Source organism: Mesoplodon mirus (assembly GCF_964341445.2).
Source record: "Mesoplodon mirus genome assembly, chromosome: 13".
Taxonomy (NCBI): domain Eukaryota; kingdom Metazoa; phylum Chordata; class Mammalia; order Artiodactyla; family Ziphiidae; genus Mesoplodon; species Mesoplodon mirus.
The window spans coordinates 58,577,364-58,604,761 of NC_138989.1; the positions used below are offsets into that span (position 1 = coordinate 58,577,364).

Genomic DNA, 27,398 nt, shown 5'->3' on the forward strand with positions numbered 1-27,398 from the left:
CTATTGATACATATATACACACAGATTTACAGACATATAATCTCACATAGTTTCACCCACACTGAATTACTAAGATATTGGATTGGCCTTCATAACTTTTATATATTTTTATACAATTTATGGTCTAACCATTATTTTTACTGAGTCAATAGAAATTTACCCTTAAAATATCCTTTAAAAGTTATCATCTTGTACAAGTATTTTTATTACATTTTTGCCTTTCATAAAAGTCTAAATTATAATTTCTTGACAGATTAATAAAGTTATTTATGGTATAATTATAGTACCTATCTATAGAAATGCTTGCTTTTATGTCAAATGATCCCAGAATTGTACTTCTAAAATATTTTTGTTTCACCTTGTATTTTAAAATAATTTTCTCTTGTCCCTAAATTATAGGTTTCAGTTTATTTTACTATAAAAATATGTTTCCAGAAATCAATTTTTTTAAATTTATTTATTATTTTTATTTATTTATTTTTGGCTGTGTTGGGTCTCTGTTGCTGTGTGAGGGCTTTCTCTAGTTGTGTCGAGCAGGGGCTACTCTTCGTTGCAGTGCGCAGGCTTCTCATTGCAGTGGCTTCTCTCATTGTGGAGCACGGGCTCTAGGCATGTGTGCTTCAGTAGTTGAGGCACTTGGGCTCAGTAGTTGTGGCTCATAGGCTCTAGGGCACAGGCTCAGTAGTTGTGGTGCACAGGCTTAGTTGCTCTGAGGCATGTGAGATTTTCCCAGACCAGGGATCGAACCCATGTCCTCTTCATTGGCAGGCAGATTCTCAACCACTGTGCCACCAGAGAAGCCCAGAAACCCATTTCTTCTGAAATTTTGGTTCTAAAAGTTGTAAACTGAATAAAAACAGTAACCAGCATATAATATCTGACTCTAATATCAAATAGACTGAGAAAGAAATCCTGAGAATCTCCACTGTTATGAGAAACTTTAATAAAATTATAGGAACTTTATTCTATGGATTTTTTTTAACATTTGCTTTGGCTATTAAGAATTGTTTCTTGGTTTGATTTCTGATTTATGGTCTTATTTTGTATAGTATTTGCTCTCCTGGCTTGTATATTTAAATCACAGTTGGTTGTATATTCATGTTTCAGATCCACCTTATCAGAGAAGGTGTCTATTACTTTGTAGTTTGGATGACTATATGAGTTATCATACAAACAGAGCACCTTTGAGTGAAAAGCAGTGCTAAAAAAAAATTAACAAATATTAATTGAGCTATACCTGCTACTATAGGGAACAAAATTTGCCACCCCAAAATATTTCTGTGGCATGCAGATTATTTCTAGCTGAAAATAATCAAGGCCTAAAAGACTCAGGAATAAATTTTGACCTTCTCCCTAACTGCCTAAAGAATGTAGATAGAGGACCTATTCCAAGAAGGGAGCTATCACCATAGACAACTATAGTGTGAACTAGGAGTGGTAGACAGCGAAGGGAACATAGTAAAGTTTGTTAGAATTCTTCTCTGTGTCCCACTGTCTGCAGGGTGCAGCAAACATTTGTTTACAACATTCGTTTCCTCATCTCCATTTAAATTGGCTTTCTCTCTTCAAAGTCCCAACCACTACCCCCAACATCCTCTTCTGTCTTAACTGAAGATGGTATTTAATGTGAGAATTTCAGCTATTTTGGTGAGTTACTCAGTTTTTCTGGGTCTCTTCCATGTACACATGTTATTAAACTTTTGTTTGATTTTCTCTTGTTAATCTGTCTCATATCAATTTAAGTCTTAGACCAGCTAGAAGAGCATAAAAGGGTAAAGGAAAAATCTCTTCTTCTCTTACAGTACCAACTAGGAATGTCCTTAGAAAATCAGGATTCCTGTCCACCTTGTTTGCAGTAATGTTAATAGTAAATTGTTTTCAAGTGTCTCAGAACAAATGCAATGGGCCACAATAGCATTTGTCCATTTTCCCAAGATAAAAATCTATGATCAAGCTATATAAATTCAGGATATAATTCTGGTTGCAAGCCTGCTCTCTCTTCTCATATTTAGAGCTGGATTGACCTTTGTTGATCCTCTTAATGTCAATACTGATAATATTAGTTTGCCCTTAAATCTTTGGCTATATTTTTAAAATTTTTAAAATTTTCTTTTAGTTTTTTCTTTAATAATTTCTGACTATATGGCAAGCCCTTAAGTTATAAACTTATTTCTAGAGTTAAAGTAGTTTCTTAAAATATGTCTTACTTCTAGAGGGATTAGGTGATACATGCATGATAATATTTGAGGGACACATAAAAGGAATATACATATTAAGACTACAGTAATGTAACTGAGCTGGACGCTATGGGGCCTTCCTGGGACAGGTCCGTCCCCCATATCCTCTGCTTTCCTTTGAAGCTCTACTTTGAAGTTCGTAGATAAAAATATTTGATGCACATTCCTGAGTTGTTTTACAAATGTGAAAACCCCCCACTTAATGGAAGATGTTAACTACTTGATGACCATGAGCACATAGCCCCAGGCTTCCTGAAGCCTAAGTACTGATAATGTAAACCCCTGTGACACCGCCCTGTTACCTCACAATTAGCCAATAAGAGAATTATGCATGGGCTGATAACACACCTTGAGACACCCCCACCTCATCTGACTTTTAAAAATGCTTTGCTGAAAGCCATTGAGGAGCTTTTTTTTTTTTTTTTTAACATCTTTATTGGAGTATAATTGCTTTAAAATGGTGTGTTACTTTCTGCTTTATAACAGTGAATCAGTTTTACATATACATATGTTCCCATATCTCTTCCCTCTTGCGTCTCCCTCCCTACAACCTTCCATATTCAACTCCTCTAGCTGGTCACAAAGCACCGAGCTGATCTCCCTGTGCCATGCAGCTACTTCCCACTAGCTATCTATTTTACGTTTGGTAGTGTATATATGTCCGTGCACTATCTCGCTTTGTCACAGCTTATCCTTCCCCCTCTTCATATCGTCAAGTCCATTCCCTGGTAGGTCTGTGTCTTTATTCCTGTCTTACCCCAAGGTTTTTCATGACATTTTTTTTCTTAAATTCCATATATATGTGTTAGCATACGATATTTGTCTTTCTCTTTCTGACTTACTTCACTCTGTATGACAGACTCTAGGTCCATCCACCTCATTACAAATAGCTCAACTTCAGGCTATTTATGGCTGAGTAATATTCCATTGTATCTATGTGCCACATCTTCTTTATCCATTCACCCAATGATGGACACTTAGGTTGTTTCCATCTCCTGGCTATTGTAAATAGAGCTGCAATGGACATTTTGGTACATGACTCTTTTTGAATTATGATTTTCTCAGGATATATGCCCAGTTGTGGGATTGCTGGGTCATATGGTAGTTCTATTTGTAGTTTTTAGAGGAACTTCCATATTGTTGTCCATAGTGGCTGTACCAATTCACATTCCCACCAGCAGTGTAAGAGTGCTCCCCTTTCTCCACACCCTCTCCAGGATTTATTGTTTCCAGATTTTTTGATGATGGCCATTCTGACCGGTGTGAGATGATATCTCATTGTAGTTTTGATTTGCATTTCTCTAATGATTAATGATGCTGAGCATTCTTCCATGTGTTTGTTGACAGTCTGTATATCTTTTTGGAGAAATGCCTGTATAGGTCTTTTGCCCATTTTTTGGATTGGGTTGTTTGTTTTTTTGTTATTGAGCTGCATGTAAATTTTGGAGATTAATCCTTTGTCAGTTGCTTCATTTGCAAATATTTTCTCCCATTCTGAGTGTTGTCTTTTGGTCTTTTTTATGGATTCCTTTGCAGTGCAAAAGCTTGGAAGTTTCATTAGGTCCCATTTGTTCATTTTTGTTTTTATTTCCATTTCTCTAGAAAGTGGGTCAAAAAGGATCTTGCTGTGATTTATGTCATAGAGTGTTCTGCCTATGTTTTCCTCTAAGAGTTTGACAGTTTCTAGCCTTACATTTAGGTCTTTAATCCATTTTGAGCTTATTGTTGTCTATGGTGTTAGGGAGTGATCTAATCTCATACTTATACATGTACCTGTCCAGTTTTCACAGCACCACTTATTGAAGAGGTTGTCCTTTATCCACTGTACATTCCTGCCCCCTTTATCAAAGATAAGGTGACCATATGTGCGTGGGATTATATCTGGGCTTTCTATCTTGTTCCATTGATCTATCTTTCAGTTTTTGTGCCAGTACCATACTTTCTTGATTACTGTAGCTTTGTAGTATAGTCTGAAGTCAGGGAGCCTGATTCCTCCAGCTCCGTTTTTTGTTCTCAAGGTTGCTTTTGTTATTTGGGGTCTTTCGTGTTTTCATACAAATTGTGAAATTTTTGTTCTACTTCTGTGAAAAATGTCAGTGGTAGTTTGATAGGGATTGTATTGAATCTGTAGATTGCTTTGGGTAGTAGAGTCATTTTCACAATGTTGATTCTTCCAATCCAAGAACATGGTATATCTCTCCATCTATTTGTATCATCTTTAATTTCTTTCATCAGTGTCCTATACTTTTCTTCATACAGTTCTTTTGTCTCCTTACGTAGGTTTATTCCTAGATATTTTATTCTTTTTGTTGCAATGGTAAATGGAAGTGTTTTCTTAATTACACTTTCAGATTTTTTCATCATTAGTGTATAGGAATGACAGAGATTTCTGTGCATTAGTTTTGTATCCTGCTACTTTACCAAATTCATTGATTAGCTCTGGTAGGTTTCTGATAGCATCTTTAGGATTCTCTATGTATAGTATCATGTCATCTGCAAATAAGGACAGCTTTATGCCTTCTTTTCCGATATGGATTCCTTTTATTTCCTTTTCTTCTCTGATTGCTGTGGCTAAAACTTCCAAAACTATGTTGAATAAGAGTGGTGAGACTGGGTAGCTTTGTCTTGTTCCTGACCTTAGTGGAAATACTTTGTTTTTCACCATTGAGGATGATGTTGGCAGTTATTACTTCTCCTTTTTGGTTTCTAATTCTATTCACTTGAGTCTTCTCCCTTTTTTTCTTGATGTGTCTGGCTAATGTTTTATCAATTTTGTTTATCTTCTCAAAAAACAACATTTAGTTTTACTGATCTTTGCTCTCATTTCCTTCATTTCTTTTTCATTTATTTCTCATCTGATTTTTATGATTTCTTTCCTTCTGCTAACTATGGGGTTTTTCTATTCTTCTTTCTCTAATTACTTTATTTGCAAGGTTAGGTTGTTTAATCCTGTTGTTTCCTGTTTCTTAATGTAGCATTGTATTGCTATAAACTTCCTTCTTTGAACTGCTTTTTCTGCATCTCATAGATTTTGGGTCATCGTGTCTCCATTGTCATTTGTTTCTAGGTATTTTTTTAATTTCCTCTTTGATTTCTTCAGTGATCACTTCGTTTTTAAGTAATGTATTGTTTAACCTCCATGTGTTTGTATTTTTTACAGATCTTTTCCTGTATTTGATATCTAGTCTCATAGCATTGTAGTTGGAAAAAATACTTGATACAATTTCAATTTTCTTAAATTTACCAAGGCTTGATTTGTGACCCAAGATATGATCTATCCTGGAGAATGTTCCATGAGTACATGAGAAAAATGAGTATTCTGTTGTTTTTGGATGGAATGTCCTGTAAATATCAATTAAGCCCATCTTGTTTAATGTAGCATTTAAAGCTTGTGTTTCCTTATTTATTTTCATTTTGGATGATCTGTCCATTGGTGAAAGTGGGGTGTTAAAGTCCCCTACTATGAATGTGTTACTGTTGTTTTCCCCTTTTATGGCAGTTAGTATTTGCCTTATGTATTGAGGTGCTCCTATGTTGGGTGCATAAATATTTACAATTCTTATATCTTCTTCTTGGATCAATCCCTTGATCATTATGTAGTGTCCTTCTTTGTCTCTTCTAATAGTCTTTATTTTAAAATGTATTTCGTCTGATATGAGAATTGCTACTCCAGCTTTCTTTTGGTTTCCATTTGCATGGAATATCTTTTTCCATCCCCTTACTTTCAGTCTGTATATATCTCTAGGTCTGAAGTTCATCTCTTATAGACAGCATATATATGGGTCTTGTTTTTGTATCCATTCAGCCAGTCTGTGTCTTTTGGTTGGAGCATTTAGTCCATTTCCATTTAAGGTAATTATCAATATGTATGTTTGTATTCCCATTTTCTTAATTGTTTTGGGTTTGCTATTGTTGGTCCTTTCCTTCTCTTGTGTATCTTGCCTACAGAACTTCCTTTAGCATTTGTTGTAAAGCTGGTTTGATGGTGCTGAACTCTCTCAGGTTTTGCTTCTCTGTAAATGTTTTAATTTCTCCATCAAATCTGAATTAAATCCTTGCTGGGTAGAGTAATCTTGTTTGTAGGTTTTTCTCCTTCATCACTTTAAATATGTCCTGCCAGTCTCTTCTGGCTTTCAGAGTTTCTGCTGAAAGATCAGCTGTTAACCTTATGGGGATTCCCTTGTGTTATTTGATTTTTTTTTCCTTGCTGCTTTTAATGTTTTCTTTGTATTTAATTTTTGATAGTTTGATTAATATGTGTCTTGGCGTATTTCTCCTTGGATTTATCCTATATGGGACTTTCTGTGCTTCCTGGACTTGATAAACTATTTCCTTTCCCATATTACAGAAGTTTGCAACTATAATCTCTTCAAATATTTTCTCAGTCCCTTTCTTTTTCTCTTTTTCTTTTGGACCCCTATAATTCAAATGTTCATGTGTTTAATGTTGCCCCAGAGGTCTCTGAGATTGTCCTCAGTTCTTTTCATTCTTTTTTCTTTATTCTGCTCTGCAGTAGTTATTTCCACTATTTTATCTTCCAGGACACTTCTCCGTTCTTCTACCTCAGTTATTTTGCTATTGATCACATCTAGAGTGTTTTTAATTTCATTTATTTTGTTGCTCATCATTGCTTGTTTCATCTTTAGTTCTTCTATGTCCTTGTTAAATATTTCTTGCATTTTCTGAGTTCTATTTCCAAGGTTTTGTATCATCTTTACTATCATTATTCTGAATTCTTTTCAGGTAGACTGCCTATTTCTGCTTCATTTGTTAAGTCTGGTGGATTTTTATCTTGCTCCTTCATCTGCTGTGTGTTTCCCTGTCTTCTCATTTTGCTTATCTTACTGTGTTTGAGGTGTCCTTTTTGCAGGCTACAGGTTTGTTTTTCCTGTGGTTTTTGGTGTCTGTCCCCAGTGGCTAAAGTTGGTTCAGTGGGTTGTGTAGGCTTCCTCGTGGAGGGGACTTGTGCCTGTGTTCTGGTGGATGAGTCTGGATCTTGTATATCTGGTGGGCAGGTCTACATCTAGCATTGTGTTTTGGGGATTCTGTGGCCTTATTATGATTTCAGGCAGCCTCTCTGCTAATGGGTGGTGTTGTGTTCCTGTCTTGCTAGTTGTTTGGCATAGGGTGTCCAGCACTGTAACTTGCTGGTCGTTGAGTGAAGCTGGGTGCTGGTGTTGAGATGGAAATCTCTGTGAGATTTTCGCCATTTGATATTATGTGGAGCTGGGAGGTCTCTTGTGGACCAGTGTTCTGAAGTTGGCTCTCCCACCTCAGAGGCACAGCACTGATTCCCAGCTGCAGAACTAAGATTCTTTCATCCACTTGTCTCAGAATAAAAGGGAGAAAATGTAGAAAGAAAGAAAGAAAGATAGAAAGAGGGAGGGAGAGAGGGAGGGAAGGAAGGAAGGAAGGTAAGAAAGAAAGAAGATCAAATAAAATAAAATAAAGTTATTAAAATAAAAAATAATTATTAAGAAAAAAAATTTTTTTTACGAAAAAGAAAAAAAAACCTGACCGATAGAACCCTATGACAAATGATGGAAGCAAAGGTATACAGACAAACTCTCACACAGAAGCGTACACATACACACTCACAAAAAGAGGAAAAGGGGAAAAAATAATAAATCTTGCTCTCAAAATCCACCTCCTCAATTTGGGATGACTTATTGTGTAGTCATGTATTCCACAGATGCAGGGTACATGAAGTTGATTGTGGAGTTTTAATCTGCTGCTTATGAGGCTGCTGGGAGAGATTTCCCTTTCTCTTCTTTGTTCACACAGCTCCCGGGGCTCAGCTTTGGATTTGGCCCTGCCTCTGCATGTAGGTCGCCGGAGTGCATCTGTTCTTCTCTCAGACAGGACAGGGTTAAAGGAGCATCTGCTCTGGGACTCTGGCTCACTTAGGCTGTGGGGAGGGAGGGGTGCTGATGTGGGGCAAGCCTGCAGAGGCAGAGGCCAGCGGGACGTTGCACCAGCCTTCGGTGTGCCGTGCATTCTCCCGGGGAAGTTGTCCCTGGATCCTGGCACCCTGGCAGTGGTGGGCTGCACAGGCTCCTGGGAGGGGTTGTGGATAGTGACCTGTGCTTGCACACAGGCTTCTTGGTGGTGGCAACAGCAGCCTTAGCATCTCATGCCCGTCTCTGGTGTCCGCGCTTTTAGCCGTGTTTCACATTCATCTCTGGAGCTCCTTTAAGCAGTGCTCTTAATCCCCTCTCCTCGCCCACCAGGAAACAAAGAGGGAAGAAAAATTATCTTGCCTCTTTGGCGGGTCCAGACTTTTCCCCGGACTCCCTCCCAGCTAGCCATGGTGCAGTAACCCCCTGCAGGTTGTGTTCATGCTGCCAACGCCAGTCCTCTCCCTGCACTCCGACCAAAGCCCGAGCCTCAGCTCCCAGCCCTGCATGCCGCGGTGGGTGAGCAGACAAGCCTGTCGGGCTTGTGAGTGCCAGTCGGCACTGATCCTCTGTGTGGGAATCTCTCCTCTTTGCCCTCCGCACCCCTGTTGCTGTGCTCTCCCCTGTGCCTCCAAAGCTTCCCCCTCCGCCACCCACAGTCTCCACCCGTGAAGGGGCTTCCTAGTGTGTGGAAACCTTTCCTCCTTCACAGCTCCCTCCCACTGGTGCAGGTCCTGTCTCGATTATTTTGTCTCTGTTTATTTTTTTTTCTTTTGCCCTACCCAGGTACGTGGGGACTTTCTTGCCTTTTGTGAGGTCTGAGGTCTTCTGCCAGCATTCAGTAGGTGTTGTGTAGGAGTTGTTCCACGTGTATATGTATTTCTGGTGTATCTGTGGGGAGGAAGGTGATCTCCACGTCTTACTCTTCCGCCATCTTCCCCAAAGCCTTGGGAGCTGGGGTTTTCAGAGTAATAGCCACCTGTATCTTAGCATGGCCCTACAATAAATCTTTCTCTGCTCCAAACTCTAATGTTTCAGTTTTTTTTTTGGCCTCATTGTGCATTAGGCACAGAAACTTGTGCTAACAGTAATAGGAAACCTGTATTAGAGTCTGGTGTTGTGTAGGCAGCAGTGAGTAGGACACTGAGGGGATTATTAGAAAGACAGCAGAAATCTCTAGACCTCCTTCATACCAGATTGGTTAAAGGACTTGCGTTGACTTCAGAGTTGGTTAAGAGCTAAACTAAATAGCAAATTTAAATTATATTTCATATTGCTCCAAAATGTCTTAATCCAAGCAGTTGTCAGATGTTGGGGGCCATGCCCAGGTGTAGGAAGTTTCAGTGAGTGGATATATTAATACATCAAAAAAGTAGAATCTAGAGTACTTGAATTATTTTTATTATTTCTAATAAGGCTGAGGATTAAATACCTTTGTAATTAAATTGAATTTATTATATTTATTTTGTTAGATTTTCACTTAAATACACTGACAAATTATTTTTTCAAAAACTTTCTTCTATTTTGATTTATATTACATATTATATATATATATGTATATTATATATATATATATTGATATTGATATATATTGATATATATATATATTGATATATACTTTTTTTTTTGTATTTAGGCCAGGACAAAAGATAACTTAGGTATCAGAGATAACCCATGGCCACAATTTTCATACTTCAACCTTACTCCTTATCACAATTGGTACAATTTTTAATTTTGTGTTCTCCCACTGTCCCAAACTTTAAGCACTTTGAGAACAGAGGCTCAATTTTGTTGTATTATGCATTTTCTTGACTTAAGATAGTACTTGTTACACACTAAGGGATTCCCTTAAAGAAGTGAAATAAGAAAGAGCTTGAATGGGAGTGGAGATGGATTCTAGTCACTGCTGGCTTGCTGTGTGGCCTGAGATAAAGTTATGTAACCTACATGAGCCTTAAGTTTCCATTTATAAAATGAGTAATATAACTTTTTTGAAAGCATAGATCTGAAACCAATAGATGGAAACTATAGAGAGGAAAATTTCAGCTCATTGCAAGAAAACTTTCTAATAATTAATGTTTTCTAAATGCTCTACTTGTCTGCTTCCAGAACAACAGTTCCTGATCAACAGAAGTGGTCAAACATAGGTAGTGGTCAGAAGTGGTCAAACATAGGTCAAACATTCACATAACTTTTATTACACTATATTTAAAAATTTGTACTGTTTTATTGGTAGTTGTTAATCTCTTACTGAGTCTAAATTATAAATTAAAGTTTATCATAGGTAAAAAAATAAATAAATTCTTAACAAAAATATTGCCTCTAAGAGGACAGTCACTTCATTTCTGTACAACATTTTACTCAAATTCTAGGAGGTAACAGTAATAGTAATTTTCCTATCTACTTCTTGGATTTGTTTTAAGGATAAAATTTCAATTAATGTTGAATAGTAACAACACCAAAAGAAAACAAGGCAATATCATTAAAAGTATTTTAATGGTGTTCTCTCCTATCTCCTACAGGGAAATAAGCTTTGTTAAATCTACTGTATAGATTACCTCTTGCATGTCGGTGTTTGTTTAATAATGGTTTGGAAGCCAACAAGTCATCATTTTTAAGCCTGATATATTCCTGATTATGTTTGGCTGCAGTTGAAACTAGGTTAGAAAAATATTTAATGGTATACAGGTGTAATAATTTTATTTTTTAAATTGTGTATTTGAAAGTTTCTTATTGTTTCCAAAGCATATAATCTTAGAGTTAGAAAGTGTTACAGCAAGCAGGTAGCTAGATATGAGCAGAGAAAGGGGTGCGTGGGCCAGATGGCACGAAAGGGTGATAAATGTCCTGGAGGCAGACAAAGAAAGGTGGGAAAAGGCAGGAATCTCCAGGGTCCAAATGTAACCTGTTGTTCTTTATGCTCTCATTACAATAAAATTAGCCTTGCAGATAAGATGTACCCATCATGTACCAAACTCATGACACTTTTGATCAAAGTGAAAGAAGGACAAAAATCCTTCCATCCCTTGGGGAGGTGACACTGGGATAAAAATCAGGGAATACAACCCCAAACCCCTCCCTCCCCAATGAATATTCCATCCCTTCTTTTGTACACCCCACATAACAGGCTTGCCAATAACACTCAGGGCAGCTATTCACCTGAAACTGCCTGATCTTATCTCAAGAGTGTACTATCACTTAAATTCTCACTTTGCTTTCTTAACCTTCCTGTCTTGTCTCAGAATTCTTTCTGTGACAAGACAAGAACATTTCACCCAGAACAAAAACACTTGAGTGTGTATATGCAGATTTATCTCCTAACATTCACCATTTCACCAACAAATGGGTAGTATTCTTCATCTCTAGCTATATCAAACTCATAAATGATCCTTTAATATGCTATATCAATCAATATGCTATATCAATTGCTGTGTAACAAACCACCTCAAGTTCAGGAGATTGAAGCAACTAGTGTTGATGATTTTTCTAGTTCACAAGTCTATGAGGTTGATGGAGCAGATCTGTTTCAGGCTGTGAGTCATCTGGGTTTTGCTCCAATCTTTGAGTTGGATTTAGGACTGCTTCTCATACTTCTTCATTCTTCTGGGACCAAGAGCTATCTGCCTTATGCTTTTCTCTTTGGGAATTAGCAGAAGCACTATTAGTGTCTCTTCAGACTGTGACCCAGAACTAACAGGTTGACTCATTTGCTTAAAAATCATTGACCTAAGCAGTGACATGGCCAAGCCTACTCTTGTGGGGAGGAGAAACATCTCAGTATTCATGATTGTATTAGCACCAAAAGTGTACTTTCTCTTGGATAACACAGCTTTTTAAAAAAAAATAATTGAAATATTTTTTATTCTAAATATTCACAATCACTACAACATTTTTCCCCCATATCCAAATGTCCCTGGAAACAAATGATTTTGTTTATATATGGCTTTTAAATAGTCTTAATATATCTCATAAATATAGAAAAAATACAGCTCTTTCCAGTGGCTTGTATAGTACCAATATTCCAATTAATGCAGCTATTTTTAAAATAGTTTCATCAAATAGATGAGATAATAAAACTTTTTTTTTTTGTGGTAAATGGGCCTCTCACCGTTGCAGCTTCTCCCATTGCTGAGACCAGGATCCAGATGCGCAAGCTCAGTGGCCATGGCTCATGGGCTTAGCCGCTCCTCGGCATGTGGGATCCTCCCAGATCGGGGCATGAACCCGCTGCCCCTGCATCGGCAGGCAGACTCTCAACCACTGCACCCCAGGGAAGCCCAATAAAACATTTTTTAACATCTTTATTGGAGTATAATTGCTTTACAATGGTGTGTTAGTTTCTGCTTTATAACATAGTGAATCACCTATACATTTACATATATTCCCATATCTCCTCCCTCTTGCATCTCCCTCCCACACTCCCTATCTCACCACTCTAGGTGGTCACAAAGCACCGAGTTGATCTCCCTGTGCTATGTGGCTGCTTCCCACTAGCTATCTATTTTACATTTTATAGTGTATATATGTCCATGCCACTCTCTCACTTCATCCCAACTTACACTTGTCCTCCTCATGTCCTCAAGTCCATTCTCTATGTCTTCATCTTTATTCCTGTCCTGCCCTTATGTTCTTCATCACCATATTTTTTTTTAGATTCTGTATATATGTGTTAGCATGTGGTATTTATTTTTCTCTTTCTTACTTACTTCACTCTGTATACCAAAGATGTCACAAAGAAAGAAAACTACAGGTCAATATCACTGATGAATATATATGCCAAAATCCTTAACAAAATACTAGCAAACAGAATCCAACAGCACATTAAAAGGATCGTACACCATGATCAAGTGGGGTTTATCCCAGGAATGCAAGGATTCTTCAATACACACAAATCAATCAATGTGATACACCATATTAACAAATTGAATGAGAAAAACTACATGATCATCTCAATAGGTGCAGAAGAATCTCTTGACAAAATTCAACACCAATTTATGCTAAAAACCTCCCAGAAAGTAGTCATAGAGGGAACTTTCCTCAACATAATAAAGGCCATATATGACAAACCCACAGTCAACATCATTCTCAATGGTTAAAAACTGAAACCATTTCCACTAAGATCAGGAACAAAACAAGGTTGCCCACTATTATTCAACATAGCTTTGGAAGTTTTAGCCATTTTTTTAAAAAATTTAAAATTTCTGTTTACAAAGGAAAATAATATAATGAAGATATATATTCAACTAAATGTTTCTAATAAAAATTATCATCACAGTAGGGTCTAGGACAGAGTTTTGTGCAAATATGAGGGAGAATAATAAACTATTTTACTAATTTTATGATCTCATTGGCAATATCACATCAATACCTTTACTTTTATATTTAAAAAATTAAGGGAATGTTGAAATATTCGGAGTGACAAGGAGTCATGTTTTTTTGCTAATTCTTATTTAATTCCTGATTGCTATTAAAAATTTGCTCTTCTGTTTGAGTAAATTCATCTTCTACTCTGTGGTGAAAGAATTTGAGGTTAAAGCATAAACTGACGTCAGAGATTGAAAAAATCTAAAGAAGATACCTACCTTATCAGCAGTGTCCAAGTTATCCCAATAAGCGGGCTCATTGTCGATCCTAACCTGGGTCTTATATGCATCTTCTGAGAATAATGCAAGAAAAAGTTTACATTTAAATATATTCAACATAAATGTTATGATTAATTTTTAGATTTCATAACGAAGAATAATTTTTAATTAGGTTACTAATCAAGAGAATCATGTACTGTACTTAATTACAGCACATAGATTACATAGAGTACATAGGATGTAACCCAGGGAAATAGAAGAAAGGAGTTTCTGCTTAAAGCGAAGTCAGGTGGGTTTCTTCTTCATCAGAAGAATTTCATGATTTGAGGTCCCTTAATCTTATTACCTAGGGAACAAACCATGGAACAAATGTATCAGTTCTTTCTAATCATGCACTGCAAATTTGCATCTTAACATTATAATCAAAAGTGAAAGGCTAAAAGCTATTCCTCTAATATCAGAAACAAGACAAGGACACCTGCTTTAACATTTTTATTTAATGTAGTAGTGGAAGTTCTAGCCAGAGGAAAAAGGCAAGAAAAAAGCGGCATACAAATTGGAAAAGGAGTAAAATTATCTCTGTTTGCAGACAATATGGTTTTATATGTAGAAAACTCTAAAGATGCCACAACACACACACACACACACACACACACACACACACACTTAGAACTTCTAAACAAATTCAGCAAAGTTGAACAATTCAAAATCAACACACAAACATCAGTTGTATTTCTGTATACTAACAATGAACAATCTGAAAAACAAAGTAAGAAAATGATTTCATTTACAATAGGATCAAAAGTAAATACCTCAGAGCAACTAGATATATAATGAAAGTTTTGGATTATAACTCAAGGAATAAAATAAGCATCCCTGAGTCCATGCTGATATAAATAAATAATTGAATACATAAATAATACATATATACATACATATTTCAGAATAAACTTAGCTAAGGAGATAATGTTGTACACTGAAAACTATAAAACATTTTACTTTGTTTACTTGTTATTAACTTATATAAGTTCATTGCATATTCTGGAATATAAACAGTTAGTTACAAGATATATATTTTGTGAATATTTTCTTCTATTCTGTAGGTGATTTTTTTGCTTTATTAATGGTAGCCTTTGATGAATAAAAAATCCTTAACTTTATCAAGTCCAATTTATTTGTTTTTTTATTGTTGCTCATGCTTTTGGTATCATAGCTTAGGATCTATTACCAAATTCAAGATCATGAATATCTAACCTTATGTTTTCTTCTAAGACTTTTATAATCTGGTCTTTAGGTCACTGATCCATTTTCAATTAATATTTTTTGTAGGTTGTTTGGTAATGCTATAAATTAATTTATTTGTATAAAATTATCTTATTATTCTTTTCATTTCTGTAAGGTTGGTAGTAATGTTCCTACTTTAATTTCAGATTTTAGTTATTTGATTAAACTCTTTTTCTTAGTCAACCTAGCTATTAGAGCCATTGTCAATTTTATTCATTGTTTTGAAAAATCAACTCTTTGTGTCATTAATTTTCTCTACAGTTTTTTATTCTCTATTTTATTTACTGCTCTTCTAATTATTTATTATTTCTTCTTATTATTTCCTTCTTTCTACTCATTCTGGGTTTAGTTTGTTCTTTTTCTAGTTACTTAGGGTTTAAAGTTAGTTTGTTAATTTGGGATATTTCTTTTTAATGTATGCATTTAGATTTATAAATTTCCCTTTTAATGTTATTGCTCCATTCCATAAGTTTTGGAATGTTGTGTTTTCATGTTCATTAATCTCTAAATATTTTCTAATTTAACATCTGATTTCTTCTTTCACCCTTTGGTTTTTTAATTTCCATATATTTGTAAATATTTCAGTTTTCCTCTCCTTTTGCTATTGGTTTCATTCCATTGTGATTGGAAAAGGTATTTTGTGTCATTTCAATCTTACTTCCGATATATTCTTGGAAAGTTAAGGAATGATTCCTGTAAGAAACAGCACCTAAACTGAGTAGGAGTTACAAAAAAGTAAAGAAAAAGGAAAACTGAAATCAGAATCTCAGATATTATAAAGATGATGGAACAAAAAAAGAACGTAGATAATTTCAGTGTGGCTAAATCTTAGAGTTCAGGAAAGAAAAGTAAAATTTAAGAGATATATTAAACTTGCTTATTAATATATTAAATTGAATCATATTTTTGAGTGAGGCATCTGAAGTCAGACTGGCTGAGCTTAAATGCTGGCTCTACCACTACCAGCTTTCTGATTTTAGGAAATTTACTTTATGTCTCTAAAATATATAGTACTCATTTTAAAATGTTTTAATAATATTGGTATTTAACTCATGAAATTGGTCAGAGGATTCAAAGAGATAAAGCATAGAAGGCATCCAGTATAGTGCCTTGTGTATAGTAAATGTTTAATAAGTGTTAAGTATGATTATTGTTTTTTAAAAGTTTGGACTCTATTGTAATGTTATTTGGGGATACTAACTCTGGCTGAAATGTGGTAAATGAATTTTAAGGTGGAAAACTAGAAAGATTAAGTAGATATATAGTAATCTAGGTGAGAAATATTGATGGCCTATACTATGATAATGACAGTAGGTTGGAGGGAAACTTATAGATTTGCAAAATGTTTAGAGGTTGAACCTATGGCATTTAGTGATATATGGAGAACAAGGAAGGAGGACGATGCCATAGAAGCTCCCAGATTCCTGGCATTTGCAGATGGACAGATAGTTATAACATTTATTGAGAAGAGAAAGAAAGGAGGAGAACCACAAGTTCAATTTGGGAAAAGTTAACTTTGCCATGTCTGTGTTTCACTCAGGTGAAAATAGTGAATATTTTGGTCTGAAGCTCTGCAGAGAGATCTGAGAGTCTTATTTCATTACATTTTTTATTTCCTCATTCATGACAGTCCCATCCTATGTATTTCAGCCTGTTCAAATACTTACAGTGAATACACTGTCATTTGTGAAACATGGTTGAAACTTCTGAGCCTGAAACACAAATTCCTGGAGTATGGCTGCAATCTCTATTTTGTTTTATCCACCATCTATGTTATAAGTAAAGAACAAGCAGTACCACTCCACTACAAAAGCATTTAGAACAACATTGAATATTGGCACAGTAATTATTCATATTGTTGATTTTGAACCACAAATAAAAAATTAATTAATTTCAGAATCTTTTGGTGTAGAAAATAATAATCAAACACAGGATGCACTTTTTCAATGCAGAGTAGAAAAATTCAATTCTACTATTCAATTCAATTCCACCAAATTCAATTTTTTTCTAGCTGTTGGAGATATGGAGACACATGCATGCACACAGACCCACACACACATAATAATCATGATCTCCACTCTAAAGGAATTTATACAATCATGGTGGAAGACACATACATGCAATGGGATGTTAAAATCCAAAAATTTATAGGGCATATAGCCTACCTTCAAGGAAATTTATTCCTTATGACTATGCTCAAGAAAAATGAAGTTTTGGGAAGTGAAAATTGCAGAGAAGTTAAACTACTGTGGTTTTAGCAATTACCAGCTTTAGGATAGGAAGAAATTTGCCACGACCCTTCCAGGTTATTTTGGCTGGACTAGAAATTAAATTGATATGAGATAGATTAGAATGAAACAATCAAACAGAGGTTTAATAATATGTATATATAGGAGAGACCCAAGAAAACTGAGTAATTCACCTAAGTAGCTGAAACCCTCACCTTAAATACAGGTACAAACAAAAGAGGATATTTGGGGTAGTGGTTTGGGACTTCAATGTGGAGGAAGGCAACTTGCATGGAGATGGAAAAAGAAATGTTTGTAAACAAATATTTTCTGGGACATGCAGAGACAATGGAACATGGAGAAGAATTTTAACAAACTGACTTTGCTAGGTTTCACCATCTCTAGTATATCTAGTTCATACTGTAGTTAGCTATGATAGTAGTTTCCTTCTTGGAATATGTCCTTTATTTACATTCTTTTAGGCAGTTGGGGGAAAGTCAAAATTTATTCCTGCTTGTTTTGGGCCTTGACTGTTGTCAGCTCAAAATACTCCTTCTGCCAAAGAGACATTTTGGAGTAGCAGCTTTTGCTCCCCTACACAACAATTCTAACAGCATTCAGTGCATAAGCAATGACACAATTTCTATTTTTTCCTCTATTGTTCTTTGTGCTTTTACTGACCTTTCTCTCAGAAAAGAGAAATCTTGTGGAATTGCTTGCAATTTATTTTGAAAATGCATAGGGTTGTTTTTCAATTTCATGGGGAAATAAAAATAGTTACTCTGAAAAGTGCTCTGTGACCTGAGGATCACATGTGAATCTTTAGATTTCATATTTGTTTATTTAAATTCAAAGGTCCCAAAAGAGCCTGCTGAGACCAGTATAGTACAAGCTATATCAATACATAGGAATTCTATAAGGATCAACCAAAGTAACATTTATGATGGTGCTCTTAAAAAAAAACAAACCACAATTCAAACTCAAGGAATGCTATATTGTAAGTTTTAAAAAGACATTTTCCAACATAACCATGAAATTATATTAAAACAAAATCACTTTTGCTATTTATATTTACCCATGAGGGAATGCTTTCTTCCCAACAAGTAAATCATAGAGCATTCAGTAGGGTATGTTTACAATAATCATAAAAATATAAAGTTTTTAATTAATTAAAAAACCTTAATGTGTTCTGGATGATTTGCCCAGAATAATTGATTTAATGCCTTCAAAGAGTAAACATATGTATTTTAATAACTTTAAAATATTTTAGTTGTAAATATGAAATTGGGGTAATTTAAAACTACAGTATGTGGGCTTCCCTGGTGGTGCAGTGGTTGAGAGTCCACCTACCAATGCAGGGGACGCGGGTTCATGCCCTGGTCTGGGAGGATCCCGCATGCTGCAGAGTGGCTTGGTCCGTGAGCCATGGTCACTGAGCCTGTGTGTCTGGAGCCTGTGCTCTGCAATGGGAGAGACCACAACAATGAGAGGCCCACATACCACAAAAATAAAAACAAAAACAAAAAAACTACAATATGTAACTGAGAGAAAATATTAGAAGCTTATTGTTTAATTTTCACTAGAAGACTTTTAAAAAATCTTAAGATAGTGGAATACTTTTATATGGTTTACCTAAAATCTGAAATGTAGTAAATTGAAGATATAACTCTGAGATAGTATACACCTCTAAGAAATTAATCATTGATCCAATTTAAAAACAGGAAAATGGTTAAAAGAAAAGGTTCAAATAATCTCTTTATAAGAACTTTCTCAAAGAATTACTTAAATAAATTATCTTAATTGTGTGTGTGTGTGTGTGTGTGTGTGTGTGTGTGTGTGTATGTATAAAGCAGAAATATTTTGGAGTATATTGTACTGGACACTTTCTCTTGAACAAGAAGTTAAATCATGGATGAATCAGCACTGATGCAAATGTAATGAATCAGAGAATTTATCAATAATAACATCATTTGAGTGTGTAATATGTGTTGCATACTCACCTAGGCACATAATCTACAATGTTGAAAGATATAGATTTGATTTCTACCCACATAGAATTTATAATCTCTATGTAGGGGAATATATAAAAATAATCAGGCAATTACACAGTATTTTAAAGAGTGTTACATTAGAAGCATTTGAAAAGTAATTAGGTAGATAGCAGAAGACACTCAGAGAAGCTGTAGTTCAGCTAAGGTCAGCCTTCAAAGTGAGAAGATATAAAACAAAGTTTGGAAAGAGGAAGACTGTGAGAGCCGGAAAAAAGAAAGGAAGTTGCTTGTATTCTTGTATAGTCCCTTCTCTTGAACCTAAACATTCAGTGAAATTTTATATAAGTTTTGGGTATATATGCTTGTTTGGTGTAAAAAAGATTTTGAAAACTAGCTGAAATTAGCCTCTAAGATGATTCAGGGTGAAGAAGAACACCCCCCCTCAACCTGGAAATAATATCTGAAGAAAGAGGTGCCATTACAAAATAAATCCTGGGGAATCCACAGGATTTATAAGGCAGAGTTTTAATTTCTCCCCCATGCTGTAAAGTTGATAATTTAGTCAATTTTATTTAGGTCTGTAAGGGGTAAGTGCTCCCTGATGATATCTGAGGTATACAGCAATTGAAATCTTTCCCCTAGACATATAAACAGATTCTAGTGGAGTAGTTTATACTAACAAGCATTTCTCTACTACCCCTAGGGAGAAGATCAATGTCACTGTTCTGGGAAGTCTGACCCTAAGATGGTCAACCATATGCATTCTGAATGGTCTACAGGCAGATTTTCCAGTGAATGGCACTGCCTTGCATTTCAGGAAGCCTTGCCACATACGTCAGACCCAGTGAGGTGGTGCAAGCTGGAATGTTTCTTTTGGAACAGCAGGAAATCAACTGGAGATTCTTACGTGCTGAGAGCCTCTACTGGAAGATGTTATTCCAACCAATGGCTTCTTGGAGTAAGCACAAGCTGATAGTGAGGCTTTTGACAAGAAATAATAGTCATCTTCTAGGAAGTAGACCTGGGCAAGCATTTGCCAAGATAGCAGCCAAATCAATGTTCTTCCCCAAAGTACATCTACAGAAAGTACTTCAGGACATCCTTTCAATGTTAGGGCTTTTAACTTTTTCCTTTCAGCATGAGAAGATAGAGGAATCCATGGAAAGCCTGATTGCCTGTCTGTCTTTTGCCAAATAGATATGAGAAGCAGTAAGACTAGGTCACAGGTACTGATACTGAATGTCTCAAGTCATTTGGCTCTGCCTCAATTATTGTTTTGGGATAAGTAGAAGACACAGATATCCTCTGCTCTACAGCTTCTTCAGCAAAGAAAGATGGCATACCTTGTTCTATCTTTCATGCCCCCACTCACCATATGCATGATAAATTGTTTCATGATCCTAAGGCCATGATCTGTACAATGGTTGCCTTCCAGAGCTTTTGTAAGATTGAATGAGTTTAAATACAGATTTCTTCATAGAAATAAAAAGACATGTTATGGTCAGGGCAATCATGGGAGTCCCAGAATCCTACTGGCTCTTCACCCTCACTCAATGGACAACTCCTAAAGGACTGCAAAGAAACTCTGGAACCCATAGATACAATATGAGAATATCTAGTGACAGAGGATTGATTTATACCAAAACTACTTTTCTTGGAAGATGGAATAGATGTACTTTTCCCTATGCCTCCTGCTACATACAATATAAAATCATGGACATTATATGTGAAACAAGAGTAAGAAGATTCTGAAAGGCAGAAAGAGGCAAACTTTCTAAGAACTTCAGGAGCCATATTCAGAAAGCAAATAAGTGCATAAAACATGTTCAATGTTATTAACCTTAGGTAAGTGTAAATTAAACCCGCAATGAGCTATCACTATATATGTATCAAAATGGTTAAACATTAAAAAGAAAACAAAACAGTGACAATACAACGCTGGTAAGTATGCAGAAAAACGGGATCACTCACACATTGCTGGTGGATACATAAAATGATATTGCCACTCTGGAAAACAGTTTGGTAGTTTCTTTTAAAAAGATATATATATATGTGTGTGTGTGTGTGTGTGTGTGTGTGTGTGTACACATACACACATATATATATATATATATGTAGGATGTATATATCATATATCCTATATATAATATATAAAGCAGCAGTTGCACTCTTGGCCATTTATTGCAGAGAAATGAAGACTTAGGTTCACACAAAAACACACTAAAAATGTTTCCAAATTGTTTATAGTAGCTTTATTCATAATAGCTAAAACAGGAAACATCCCAAATATCCTTCAATGGTTGTGCAACCTGTGGTAAAACCATATCATGGAATACCACTCAACAATAAAATAAAAAAAAAGGAATGTTGAAACATGCAACAGCCTGGATGAATCTCCATAGAATTATGCTAACTCAAACCAGGTAATCACAAAAGGTTACATAATATTATATGATTCCATTTATACAATATTCTTCAAATGACAAAATTGCAGATATGATTAATAGCTTAATAGTCACCAAGTATTATAGAAGAAGTGGCCTATGGCTTTAAAAGGCAACATACCCCCCACCCCACCCCAATAAAGGTGTTAAAAAAGAAGAGTGGCTCACTTTTATCCATGGTATAACTCAAATACTTTCCCAGAATACAACTCATTTGCTAAAGAATTACTTCATATCTTTACTTAGTTAAGAATTTTTCAAGTACCTCACAGGATAGGCTGCTAAATTATTTACACGCTTGTGGAAAATTTATATAATATTTTCCTTTCACAACTGGTCTCTCAAAATATAGTCTTCCCTATGTCATCCATACTAGATGTAATTAAGGAATTACTCTTATCTTGATTTGTATATATTAAACTTTAATGATATGCTTAAATCTCTGGAGAATAAAATGTGTTCTCTCAAAGTTCTCCAAAAATAAATAAATAAATAAATAAATAATAAGGCAACATGAAGTATCCTTATGAAAATGGAAATGTTTTGTATCTTGACTGTATCGATATAAATATCCTGGTTGTGATATTGTACCATAGTTTGCAAGATGCTATCACTGGAGAAACTGGGTAAAGGAACATGGGATCTCTCTGTATTATTTCTTAAAATTCAATTGAATTTACAACTGTCTCAAAAAAATCATAGAAAAGTATTCACTTATGTTTAAAATTATTAAAAATCTCAAAAAAATCTTAACAAGCTAGGCATAGAAAGCAGCTTGCTTTATTTAATACCAGGTATCTAAACAAAGCAAACATTATGATTAATAAATATTAAAACCACTCTCTCTCAGATTGGGATACAAGAAAAAAATACTCACTATAAATACCTTTATTCACTTTATACTGGTAATTCTAAGCTGTGCAGCTGGGCAAAAATATGACTGATGTTAAAAAAAAGTTTTAAAAAAGAGGAAAATGTCACTATTTATGGAAAATATATTTTGAGTATGTAGAAAATTTCAAAGAAATTTCAAATAAATAAAATTTCTATTTATTCTATAGAAAAATCAGTAGATTGAATAAATGAATTTAGTAAGTTTTCTTGCAATAATGTCAATATAGAAAATAATCAATTTTATTTTTATATATGAGCAACAAAAGATAAGAAATGAAATTATTTAATGGTGTCAATTACCATAACATCACATATATCAAATCTCAAAAAATGAATCTTGCAGAAGTTTTGCAAGACTCCTACGTAGGAAACTGGAAAACATTTTGAGAAAAATTAAAGATGATATAAACAAGTAGAAGTGAATGCCATACTTACAGATTGAAAGAGTCAATATTTTAACGGTGTCAAATTCCTCTAATTGATTTATAAAAACAAACCAAACAGATTTGTAGGGAGGGTGGAGATTCACAACTAATTCTAAATTAATAAGAAAATGAAAAAGGCCAAAAATAGTTACAACAATCTCAAAACAGAATAATTTCTACCATATATTGAGATTTACTATTAATCCACAGCAATTAAGACAATATGATATTGGCAAATTGATTGAAAAATAAACTGACAGAATGGAGAACACATACACTAATGAACATTTTTTTAGATAATAGAATTGTCATTTTAGAGCAGTAGTAAAAAGAAAATATTTTCAATAAATAGTACTCTGAATCAGATATAAATATTGAACAAACGGACTGGACTTTTACCTTAAAATATAAAAAAATATAAATTCTAGTTCAGTTTTAAATATAAATATGGAAAGCAAAACAACAAAGTTTCTCAGAGATTTCATAGGAGAATACCTCCAAGGTGTATACGGGTAAGGTATCTTGAAAACTAATATAAACACAGTAACTATAAAGTGAAAGATTGACAAATTGAAATACATTTATTAAAATTGCTACTACATTAAAACAAAAGAAAGTTTCATCAAAGACACTACTAAGAGAAGAGAAATCAAGTCAGTGTGAAACAAGGTATATGTAGCAGGAAAAAAATAGGCTCATATATATAATATGTAAAGAATTCCTACAAATCAATCAGAAAGAGGCAGACTTCTCCAATGAAAAGTGAGCAAGAGACTGAGGGAACTTGCCATTGGTTGCTGTCTGTGCTGTAGCTGGAATCTGAATCTTGAACTTTCTGAGGAGAGCATCTGAGCCTCAGAGTTCCTATCAGCCATGTGGACGAAAGGCTCTTGGAGCTACAGCCAGGAGTCAGTGCTGTGTCTCTGAGGTGGGAGAGCCAACTTCAGGACACTGGTCCACAAGAGACTTCCCAGCTCCACATAATATCAAAGGGCGAAAATCTCCCAGAGCTCTCAATCTCAACAGCAACACCCAGCTTCACTCAACGACCAGCAAGCTAAAGTGCTGAACACCCTAAGCCAAACAACTAGCAAGACAGGAACACAACCTCACTCATTAGCAGAGAGGATGCCTAAAATCATAATAAGTCCACAGACACATCAAAATACACCCCCAGAGGTGGACCTGCCCACCAGAAAGACAAAATCCAGCTTCATCCACCAGAACACAGGCCCTACTCCCCTCCACCAGGAAGCCTACACAACCCACTGAACCAATGTTAGCCACTGGGGACAGACACCAAAAACAACGGGAACTACGAACCTGCAGCCTGCAAAAAGGAGAACCCAAATACAGTAAGATAAGCAAAATGAGAAGACAGAAAAACACACACCAGATGAAGGAGCAAGATAAAAACACCCCAGATGTAAAAAATGAAGAGGAAATAGGCAGTCTACCTGAAAAAGAATTCAAAATAATAATAGTAAAGATGATCCAAAATCTTGGAAATAGAAGAGAAAAAAATGTAAGAAACATTTAACAAGGAACTAGAAGAACTAAAGATGAAACAAGCAATGATGAACAGCACAATAAATGAAATTAAAAATACTCTAGAAGGGATCAGTAGCAGAATAACTGAGGCAGAAGAATGGATAAGTGACCTGGAAGATAAAATATTGGAAATAACTACTGCAGAGAAGAATAAAGAAAAAAGAATGAAAAGAATTGAGGACAGTCTCAGAGACCACTGGGACAACATTAAATGCAACAACATTCAAATTATAGGGGTTCCAGAAGATGAAGAGAAAAAGATAGAGAATGAGAAAATATTTAAAGAGATTATAGTTGAAAACTTCCCTAATATAGGAAAGGAAATAGTTAATCAAGTCCAGGAAGAACAGAGAGTCCCATACAAGATAAATCCAAGGAGAAACATACCAAGACACATATTAATCAAACAATCAAAAATTAAATATATATAAAAAAAAATATTAAAAGCAGCAAGGGAAAAACAACAAATAACACACAAGGGAACCCCATAAGGTTAATAGCTGATCTTTCAGCAGAAATTCTCCAAGCCAGAAGGGACTGGCAGGACATATTTAAAGTGATGAAGGAGAAAAACCTACAACCAAGATTATTCTAACCAGCAAGGATCTCATTCAGATTTGATGGAGAAATTAAAACATTTACAGAAAAATAAAAGCTGACAGAGTTCAGCACCACAAAACCAGCTTTACAACAATTGCTAAAGGATCTTCTGTAGGGAAGAAACACAAGAGAAAGAAAAGACCTACAATAGCAAACCCAAAACAATTAAGAAAATGAGAATAGGAAAATGCATATCAATAATTACCTTAAATGCAAATGGATTAAATGCTCACATCAAAAGACACAGACTGGCTGAATGAATACAAACACAAGACCCATATATATGCTGTCTAAATAAGACCCACTTCAGACCTACAGACACACACAGACTGAAAGTAAGGGGATGGAAAATATATTCCATGCAAACGGAAACCAAAAGAAAGCTGGAGTAGCAATTCTCATATCAGTCAAAGTAGACTTTAAAATAAAGATATTAGAAGAGACAAAGAATGTCACTACATAATGATCAAGGGATTAATCCAATAAGAAGATATAACAATTGTAAATATTTATGCACCCAACATAGGAGCACCTCAATACATAAGGCAAATACTAACAGCCATAAAATGGGAAATCGACAGTAACACATTCATAGTAGGGGAATTTAACACCCAACTTTCACCAATGGACAGATCATCCAAAATTAAAATAAAAAAGGAAACAGAAGCTTTAAGTGGTACATTAAACAAGATGGACTTAATTGATATTTAAAGGACATTCCATCCAAAAACAACAGAATACACATTTTTCTCAAGTTCTCATAGATCATTCTCTAGGATAGATCATATCATGGGTAAAAAATCAAGCCTTGGAAAATTTAAGAAAATTGAAATTGTTCAAGTATCTTTTCCGACCAAAATGCTATGAGACTCGATATCAATTACAGGAAAAGATCTGTAAAAAAATAGAAACACATGGAGGCTAACAGTACACTACTTAATAACGAAGTGATCATTGAAGAAATCAAAGAGGAAATTAAAAAATATCTAGAAACAAATGACAATGGAGATACGACAACAAAAAACCTATGGGATGCAGCAAAAGCAGTTTTAAGAGGGAAGTTTATAGCAATACAATCCTAACTTAAGAAACAGGAAACATCTCGAATAAACAACCTAACCTTGCACCTAAAGCAATTAGAGAAAGAAGAAAAAAAAAAAAAACCACCAAATTTAGCAGAAGGAAAGAAAGCATAAAGACCAGTTCAGAAATACATGAAAAAGAAATGAAGGAAATGACAGCAAAGATCAATAAAGCTAAAAGCTGGTTCTCTGAGAAGACAAACAAAATTGATAAACCATTAGTCAGACTCATCAAGAAAAAACGGGAGAAGACTCAGATCAATAGAATTAGAAATGAAGAATGAGAAGTAACAACTGACACTGCAGAAATACAAAAGATCATGAGAGATTACTACAAGAAATCCTATGCCAATAAAATGGACAAACTGGAAGAAATGGACAAATTCTTAGAAATGCACAACCTGCCAAGACTGACTCAGGAAGAAATAGAAAATATGAACAGACCAATCACAAGCACCGAAATTGAAACTCTGATTAAAAATCTTCCAACAATGAAAAGCCAAGGACTAGAAGGCTTCACAGGCAAATTCGATCAAATATTTAGAGGAGAGTTAACACCTATTCTTCTCAAGCTCTTCCAAAATATAGCAGAGGGAGGGACACTCCCAAACTCATTATGTGAGGTCAACAACATTCTGATACCAAAACCAGACAAGCATGCTTACAAAGAAAGAAAACTACAGGCCAATATCACTGATGAACATAGATGCAAAAATCCTCAACAAAATACTAGCAAACAGAATCCAACAGCACATTAAAAGGACCATACACCATGATCAAGTGGGGTTTATTGCAGGAATGCAAGGATACTACAATATATGCAAATCAATCAATGTGATCCACCATATTAAAAAATTGAAGGAGAAAAACCATATGGTCATCTCAATAGATGCAGAGAAAGCTTTCGACAAAATTCAACACCCATTTATGATAAAAACTCTCTAGAAAGTAGGCATAGAGGGAACTTTCCTCAACATAATAAAGGCCATATATGAAAAACCAACAGCCAACATATCCTCAATGGTGAAAAACTGAAACCATTTCCACTAAGATCAGGAACAAGACAAGGCTGCCCACTCTCACCACTCTTATTCAACATCATTTGGGAAGTTTTAGCCACAGCAATCAGAGAAGAAAAGTAAATAAAATAAATCCAAACCGGAAAAGCAGAAGTAAAGCTGTA

General features: G+C 35.1%; 1 protein-coding gene across 1 annotated transcript in view; it reads right to left on the reverse strand.

Annotated features, from left to right (window-relative positions):
- The window catches only part of RIT2 (Ras like without CAAX 2), a gene marked incomplete at both ends in the record, with an annotated part of 380,166 nt that overhangs the window by 288,015 nt on the left and 64,753 nt on the right, over positions 1–27,398 (reverse strand). The window contains 1 exon segment of the mRNA XM_082640607.1: positions 13,717–13,790. Within this exon segment, the coding sequence (XP_082496733.1) occupies positions 13,717–13,790 (74 nt within the window).